This window comes from Rhagoletis zephyria, unplaced genomic scaffold (assembly GCF_001687245.7).
Source record: "Rhagoletis zephyria isolate East Lansing unplaced genomic scaffold, Rhagoletis_zephyria_1.1 Rzeph_scaffold_06122, whole genome shotgun sequence".
In the NCBI taxonomy this organism is placed as follows: Eukaryota; Metazoa; Arthropoda; class Insecta; order Diptera; family Tephritidae; genus Rhagoletis; species Rhagoletis zephyria.
In genome coordinates this window covers 22,170-31,001 of record NW_016163205.1, presented here as the reverse complement: position 1 = coordinate 31,001, position 8,832 = coordinate 22,170, and the positions used below count along the sequence as shown (strand labels likewise).

The 8,832-nt window shown below is 35.9% G+C and overlaps 1 protein-coding gene and 2 long non-coding RNA genes across 3 annotated transcripts in view; 1 reads left to right on the top strand and 2 right to left on the bottom strand.

Moving 5' to 3' along the window:
* The window catches only part of LOC108372870 (organic cation transporter protein-like), a 12,108-nt gene extending 6,121 nt beyond the window's left edge, over positions 1 to 5,987 (top strand). Inside the window, exons 3-7 of the mRNA XM_017628667.1 lie at positions 2,454 to 2,703; positions 2,834 to 2,937; positions 3,019 to 3,788; positions 3,859 to 4,040; positions 5,238 to 5,987. Of these exons, the coding sequence (XP_017484156.1) occupies positions 2,454 to 2,703; positions 2,834 to 2,937; positions 3,019 to 3,788; positions 3,859 to 4,040; positions 5,238 to 5,441 (1,510 nt within the window). The 3' untranslated portion in view covers positions 5,442 to 5,987. The remainder of the gene's footprint in view (positions 1 to 2,453; positions 2,704 to 2,833; positions 2,938 to 3,018; positions 3,789 to 3,858; positions 4,041 to 5,237) is intronic.
* Positions 429 to 816, bottom strand: LOC108372872 (uncharacterized). Its single transcript, XR_001848899.1, has 2 exons — positions 614 to 816; positions 429 to 547 (listed from the first exon to the last, which is right to left on the bottom strand). It is a non-coding gene; the product is annotated as an uncharacterized LOC108372872 (long non-coding RNA).
* Positions 5,988 to 7,448: 1,461 nt separating the features above from the next.
* On the bottom strand, positions 7,449 to 8,832 carry LOC108372871 (uncharacterized). Its single transcript, XR_001848898.1, has 3 exons — positions 8,747 to 8,832; positions 7,814 to 7,991; positions 7,449 to 7,705 (listed from the first exon to the last, which is right to left on the bottom strand). It is a non-coding gene; the product is annotated as an uncharacterized LOC108372871 (long non-coding RNA).

Sequence of the window (8,832 nt, the reverse complement as noted above, 5' to 3'; positions counted from 1 at the left end):
TCATATGATGGTGCTAATTGCATTCTATACGTACATATTTCCACAATAATAGGAGTTATTCAATTACAATGAAGCCTCGATATAATGAAACCTTATTAAACTGAAAAGCCTCGTTCTTGCGAAAATTGTATACCAAAAGGGCTCCATAGATACAACAAAGAAATTTTGAGCATGAAACCCAATGGTTATACCCCGTTAGCAGAAGTCTCTACTTAAGGAAGTCTGAATTTGTTGACGGTTGGAGTCTCGTTATAAAAAAAACTAAACTTCACTTTTAAGGAATTTTTTCAAAAATTTTAATTTTTCGTTGTATCGAGGTTTTAATACTCCATAAATATAACGAAACTATTAGGGTGTTCGATTATTTACCTTTTTCGTAAATTGGCATTTTGATAAAACCGGTTAACCAGAAAAAACAATTTCAAAAATTTACTTTTACAGCCAACCGGCTGTTTATGGTATTCACCGTTATTAGCAATATTGCATCGCTAAAACAAAAACTCGAGCATGTTGAACTGACTGTCTTGTGAATAAACCAACTACTGACCTAGACCGACAATACAAATTTAGTATATTATATCGAGAATAAATCAACACTGTTGTCCACTCTCACCCCTGGAATTCCATCATCGGAGACCAATGCCACCTATCGTCAACGCAGTGCTCGAGTTGCTTCATGAGACTCGCGCTTCTTTGGCACAGCTCCATTCTGGATATTGTAACAGGTTAAACTGTTCCGCCCTCTACGCTCGCCCTACGATCCAAACTCATCGAATTAAGTGAGCCTGCAGTTAGATAAGAATAAAGACAACTTTTAATCGATTCACTTATATAGATAGAGTTTAGTAAACAGCTAAAACAAATAAAAACAGTGAAAGTATATCGTTCGGTGCTCCTTTTATTTTTTAAGTATATTTTTGCAGTTTAAAATTTTCCAATATACAGATATAAAAATCAAGGCTTCAAAAAAACCATTTAAAAATAATCGAAAAACCGGCTGAAAGCCGTTTGGAAAAGCCAATTAAATCGCCCTCGAAACTATAGATATAAGCATAGAAGCAATAGTCCAACGCCTTCAAATTCGTTATATCGAGGTTTCCCTGTAGTTAGCTCCTGAAGTTTTTAGTCTAGACAACAGTAATAAACTTGCTAATAAACGATTGTTTATTGACAGTAGAACAATTATAGGTAAACAGTTGTATACATATACATAAATACTACATACATACTTATGTATGAATTTGCATGTGAATCTATTTATCTATTGAAACGTTCATTCATGATTTTAAGAACAGACGTTCCGTTTGTTGAGACCCATATAGAATTATCCATATAGAATTCCATATCCATATAGAATTATAACAAAATTGTGTCTGTATTCCATGCGAGACAGTAGTAAAACTTCTTGCTATTACCAGCGTAGCTCACCATCTTAACATTATTCTTAATCTTAATCTCAATCTCAATCTTAATCCAAATCTTAACCTTAACCTTAATTTTAATATCAGTCTTAATCTTAGTCTTAGTCTTAATTTTAACTTTTACCTTAATCCTTATCTTAATCTCAAGCTTAACCTTAATGCTAATTCTGATCTTAAACGCTGCCATCCTATCCCTTCTTCTGCCGCTTTTTCGTGTCATCGGAGTTTGGACTTACAGCCAACCGAGCGCAAAGAAGTTTCACTTAAAAAGTGGTCCTGAGAGATTTACTTCTGCAGCTGGTGTTATCCTTTCCAGCATCATATAATCAAAGAGTCAGACGAAAGAGAGTCGCCCCGTGTGGAATCCCGTTTGGTATCAAATGGCTCATACTCGTTTTGCCCCCGCAATCCAAATTCAAATGTCGCTGCGTTAGCCATTTTCTTTTCGGCTTTAAAATTGATAAAGTCGATACGGTGCGGCGTATGTCGAATTCCTGGTTTAAGATGGAATTGTTAGTTCTAAGGCCGCACTGATAAGGCCTAATCAGTTCGATAATTACCTCTCACACAATGTGTCTCATTCGGGGTGACTTTGTAGTCCTCAGTTGTGTTCGGGTTCATTTTCTTTATTGGTTTCAGTGCCATTTAGCATGGTGGAGGAGTTTTCCTTTCACGTGTCGCCGTGTTTGTTCCTAGATTAATTTGCCTTACCATTGTCGCCAAATTTTCTAATGGGTTTGCGCTATCGCGGGCGCAATAGTGGTAAGTGGAGACCCACCATACCCAATAGCAAACAAACACTTCCTCAAGTTGCGACAAGATTACGAGCACATTTTTTCAATGGGTTTACTCGAGCAACCGCTACCAAGAGAAACATAATCTGTATGCTGGAAATGCTTAAACTAATCAAACTATCTCGAGAATGTGCTAGTGGTATGAAAAACACTAAAAAAAGGAAGCTCTAATTTTCGCATATATGTATTCGTTGGTAACTAATAGGACAAAAATAATATGAATGCTTTCTTTTCTCAGATGCAACATCACCGAATGTGACGGACCGCAAAGCGCTTACGAAGAGCCATGGACTAAATATGCCATTCCCGCGAAGACTAAGGAGTTAGATCAATGTCGACGTTATGCGCCCAAAGCAATCACGAATTGGACAAGGTCACCCGGGGATGTACAATATTGCACGGCGGATAGCTTTGATTCCAAAGTGATGCAGAATTGCCCTGGCAATAATTTTATATTTCGAGGCGAGGAAGTAACGATATCAAATGATGTAAGTCTACGGCAAAACACANTTTCGAGGCGAGGAAGTAACGATATCAAATGATGTAAGTCTACGGCAAAATACAATACATACATACATACATACATATGCGCCTAATTAATTATTCAAATTGACACAGTTCGGCATTTATTGCGATGAGGAATGGAAGTTAACCCTGACAGGCACAATTAATAATGTGGGACAATTTTTTGGCATACCGCTCGGTGGATTAATTTCCGATAAGTGAGTATTGTTTGCTCAACATACTCCCATTAATTTTGTAGTCGCATAAGACTTACCACGTTTTACTTAAACACTCCGCAGGTATGGTCGTCGCAATGCGCTCGCACTTGGCGGCGTACTCAGCGCCATATTTGGCATTATGCGCTCTTTTACCACATCCTACGTGCCGTTTCTTGTTTATGAGTTCCTCGACAATGTCGCAAATAGTTCACTCTATTCGATTTGCTTCATCATTGGCATCGAATTGGTGGGTCCTAGCAAGCGTGTATTCGCTTGTAGCGTCATTACAATTTTCTACGCCATCGGTGAAATGCTTCTAGCCATCGTTTCTATGTATTTTCCAAATTGGCGCATTATGCTCCGGATTTTCTACATACCATCGCTAGCCATTGTATCCTACTACTGGATATTGCCAGAGAGCGTACGTTGGCTACTGAGTCAGCAACGTGAAACGGAAGCTTTGGACATATTGAAGCGTGCAGCGCAAACGAATAAGCGTCGACTATCGGATACAACGCTGGATAAGTTGATATTAGCGAATCGTGAGAAGCTAAGTAGTCAAGGTGGCGCACGCTTTCCCATACGCGAGGCGTGCGGAAAACTCTTTTTCCGCATTGCAAATTGTTCGCTATGCTGGGTGGTCACTGTGCTGGTATACTATGGACTGAGCTTGAACTCGGTGCTGTTGGGTGGCAATAAATATTACAATTTCATACTGATTGCGCTAGTGGAAATTCCTGGTTTCTTCATACCTTGCCTCACTATGGATAGATATGGTAGAAGGTATTCGCTTTGCGGTTATATGCTGCTCAGTGGCATTTGCTGTCTGTGTACAGTCTTTGTGAACTCAGGTAGGAGGATCTGTTAAAAATTTGTATTTATTTTGTTCTTTATGTTACTTGTACATTGTTTGTCCTTTAGAACGCTATTATCTTCAGCTAAGCTTATTTTTGGTGGGTAAGCTGGCAATTACTGCTGCCTTCCAAGTTCTTTACTTTTTCACTTCGGAGATATTTCCAACAAATCTGCGCAATAGTTTGATGTCTTTCTGCTCGATGATTGGCCGTTTTGGTTCAATGGTGGCGCCACAGACACCTCTCTTGGTAAGTTTTATATATAACCTCGGCCTAAGTAGAGTGAAAAATATCGCACGAGGGACTTTCAAATTACAAAGCGAAAGATAGTACATAACCTTCTTCAGTTCCTCAATATGCATATCCGCAGCAGGAGGCATTAAGCTTTAAAATAGTATTTCATCCACTACAGACCCTCTGGCATCGACGAGAGATGAGGGGCCTATTGGCATAAACTCTTACTTATCTGACAATCCTTCCCTTTTGAACTCTGGCAGTCTGGCATCGTTGATCCGCTTAACGGATGAGTTCTATTGAGGAAGTCCTAAGCGGTCTATTCACGAAATAGATTGACTTTATCGCATTTAAACCGTTTTGGGCAGCGAGATTACATTCATAAGCTCCAGAGATTGTCCTCTATCTCGATAGGATTTTTAAGCGATAGGGATCTGCGGATTGAAAATGTCTTCAGATGGTGACCTCAAAAGAGAGAAGCGACGTAACTGATCACTGCGTATTTTCGCCTCTGTTTTGGCTTAGTATTATTAAGAAATCTTCCCAAATTCAATAAGGGTGAAGTTAAAGTGGTGGCCGATTGGTAGTGATTTGCCATTTGTCAGCGATAGATTTTTTATGAGAGAAACCGCCTTACGCCTTCCTTGTGGGTCTAACAGTACTGAGATATATGAACTAACTGGATTTACTTGGATTTCTTATCTCCACTGGATGGATCCGACGAAATTAGAGGCTCCCTCATTCCTTTCCATTTCGGTTTCTGATAACTTAAATTCCTGCGGTTTAAAATGGCACGTATTTGATGCTAATTGGTGTGATTTCAAAACCACTTTCCAAGTGCAAATCCATACGATTCTTGACCATTCTGCAGGCTAATTAAAAATAAAGAATTTCCCATCTAAAACTTCCGCTTCATCAGTGAAGATCTAAACAATTCTTCTAGTTACAAATATGTACGCTTAGAATCATTTAGGGCACCGCATAACAAACCCGGGAATTTGAGAAGATCGCAGTCTAAGCCGTTCAAGTATTTTCTCGAACATGGCTAAATTGGACTAATTGTATCTTGAGAAGAGACTTTACTACTCATTTACATCTCCGTTTAATGAGCGAATTATTTTTTAAGTCTTGAAACTTTTGTCCTTCTTTAAACTGTGATCTGTAAGTGGTAATCATAATTTATAACTTATTTTGCTTCTCTTCTCATTTCAGGTTAAATATTATGAAAATGCTCCAGCGATATTGTTTGCGGCCTGTGCTCTAGTCAGTGGTTGCTTATCGCTACTTTTTCCAGAAACTTCAAATACGATTTTGCCAACGACAGTGCATGAAGCAAATAAAATTGGTAGCAAGAAATCGTCCAAGGATCCAAATAGTAGTACATTTAATTTAGAGAATGAGAGTACTTATATGTAAGAAATACCTGTATGAATAACAGAACGAAAACGATACATGTACTTATGTACATATTATTATGTATGCATATTAATATTAAGCCTTGCCATCTTACAAGCAACCAAAAAAAGTTTGCCGTTCACCCCTGAGTGTAAAGTATTTTTCGCTTTTTAACATTTTTCTGTGACAACTAAATACGGCAATAAATTTTTTTTTAAATAGTTCTACTGAAATTATCGAAATAATTCTTTACTTTATTTACGGACATTAGAGTGGTACATTAGGGTGATAAGAACTGAGATTGGGTGGGTAATTAATTACGAGGTACTTGAGGACAATGAACTTTATAACACAAAAAATTTCTTCCTCGGGACCGGAACATAGATATATCATACTTTAGGGTCCGATTGTATATGCCGAAGATATGACCAAAAATGCAAAAAGGCGTAAAAAAATCCGAAACTACCTTGCGAAAATACTTTACATTCGAATATGTACGGCGAACTTTTTTTCTGGAATGGTCTAATATATGTACATATATTTATTAGGATGCATCACCAAAAAAAATTGCGGTTTTTCACCGGAATTATAAAATGTATTATATTTTAAGACTACCAACCTTTTCCGTTTCGGAAAAATATTAAGATTCACGTGAGCTAAACCGATTTGAAAATATCTCTAAAAATCTCGTTATTTTGATAAACAATTTTAAGNTTAAAAACTTCTTGCTAAAAATATAAGCACATAACTTGATAACTAGGCAGGTGTGACTACCCCAAAATAAATTTTATAGTTCCAGTGGGAAACTGTACCCTTTTTTGTGTGTACATAAACATATGTAAGTACATCTGTATGTACATTAGCGTGGCCCGAAAATCCGCTTTTTTAGAATTTTGATCAGTAATAGCAAAAATATGGTTCATTATGCTCTAAAATAAATCTGTATGAAATGTGAAAATTTTTAGTCAATATCCTAGGCTCGCCCATGTCCACCAAAGTTCAAGTACTAAACAAATTTTTTTTCTCTACAAAAAAGGTCCAAATACCAAAGGACTAATACTTTCGAAAATTATTGCAATTTTAGTAAAAAAATTTATTAATTAATTTATTTATTAATTTTTATTTTTTGAGCATATTGAACTTTGATGGACGAGCCTAGAATATTAACCAAAAAATTCCAAAGATTTTTTTTAAAGCATAATGAATCATATTTTTGCTATTACAAATCAAAATTCTAAAAAAGCGGATTTTCGGCCCACGCTAATTTACATACAGATGTACTTACATATGTTTATGTACACACAAAAAAGGGTACAGTTTCCCACTGGAACTATAAAATTTATTTTGGGGTAGTCACACCTGCCTAGTTATCAAGTTATGTGCTTATATTTTTAGCAAGAAGTTTTTAAGTTGAGTAATATTACTGCTGAAATGCTTTAAAGTATAGACCCGTTCAATCCGATCCCAAATAAGATATTGCTATATGAAATTTCTCTAAATTTTCGAATTAGTACACTTTTAAAAATCGTGCGCATTAGATCGCTTTGTATAGTTAAATTTGGCCTTACAAAACCAGTAGGTTGCTCACACTGGACCTAGTTGGAGAAGAGATAAGTAAATAAGGATTAAATAAAGGCTGTGCCATAGGAACGGAACTATTTTTCGGGAAGTTTAGTATGTATTTCCTCTGTCGGTTAGTAAGAGCCTTTGTTATTAGAAGTAGTATTCGTAGTAATCAGAAGTAAATTTTTGGCTTTAAGCCACTATAAATTACAGTCCAGTTAAAACTAAGACTAAGACAAATATTTTCCTCAGTTCTTGATAGAACGTAAAAATAAGTATTTATTACTTAAAATTAAGAGTCAAATAATTTACATACATTGAGGCGTATTCTTGTTTTCGTACGAATCGAAAATCACGAAATTTTTCTATCGTTTCCGATCAAAAAATTTTAAAAATTCGATTCGTACAAAAACAAGAATACGCATTATCATAAAATTTTATTTATCGTAAATTTTAAATATTGTCTTAGATATATTTAAAATTTATATATTTTTGATTTACTTAGAACCTAAGTACTTCCAAAAATTTATGTATTAAAAATTCAACCGCACATTTAAATAAAATAAAGTATCATATTTAAAACACAGCCATGTTTCCTTCTGACAATCTTTTTCCAATAACTGATCAGTGCAAATTGGCTGAGTTCCATAGTAACTTACTTCGGCAGCATTAGATTGACATATGTATGTAGGTATATTGAGTAGAATAATGAAACTAAAAGGCTAAGAATAAATCGAATGTATATATATGTATTAGGATAAGTCAAGTTCCCCTTATCTGAGCTTTCCTCCGCAGCTCTTTGATTTCGTAGAAAAGAACTGATTACACACCTGAAGAAGCTCTGGCGAGTACAAGTTTTTGGCAAACGGAAACATCAGACCCGGAAAAGCATCATGATGATTATGGTTTCCCAAAAACAGAAGGTGAAGAAGTCGTAAGTTGAGCCAAACTAAGATTTCCTAGAGCAAGAATCCTGGGTGTATAGGAATCCACTAGATAGGCGAAGAGCTAAAATGTTGGTAGATATTTTCTATGATTAGTAATAAGTTCAGCATATAGAAGATTAAGGTACGAGCATGGATGAAACTGCATTGAAAGGACAATAAGTCCCAAAGTAGTTAAAATAATGTAAATCCTCTATCGATGTATGCAGATGTATTCAAAAGCAGTAATCTGTCAAAGTAAAATTTGCAGATGTTCATGAAAGGTATGAAGCCTTCGGCATAGCCGAAGACAGCTCTGCTCTTACTTGTTTTCATTTATTCTAAAGACTCTTGGCAAAATATTGAAAATTTAAAATGGCCATAGCAAAGAAATTTTACTAAAGAAAGCAAAACGATTTTCTAGGTTTTGCTATACGGGTCTAGGCCTTTTATGCTGCGTTGGAATTATTGCGCTCCTAAAAATGCTGTTGCGCAGTGTTACAGAGTTTTTAGAAACTTTCAAATTCCACCTTGTACTCAAAAAAATTAGGAGTTTAAGTTTTTCACACCAAAAATCTGTCACAAATGTTTACCACAAGCCGCGGAATTGATTCCAATCGAATAAATTATAAAACGACAATGTATTGGTTAACCAAATTTGCATGAATTTGGACAGTATTTAAGCGAAAAAACCATTCATACTAAGTATTAGTCACTAACAATAATTTTTTTCAAGTCCAGTTTACTTTGAAACGCATGGTACTTGAACGTTTCTTTTCTTTACTACTGTTTAAAGGATGCTTTGTTATTACCAAAGTATCAAATTTATTATCAACTTACAGTCTATTGAAATTTTTACATGAAAATCATTTTCAATCACCAACTCTCTTCCATCTCGTGCGACAGCCAATAGGCCATCTGTGGCC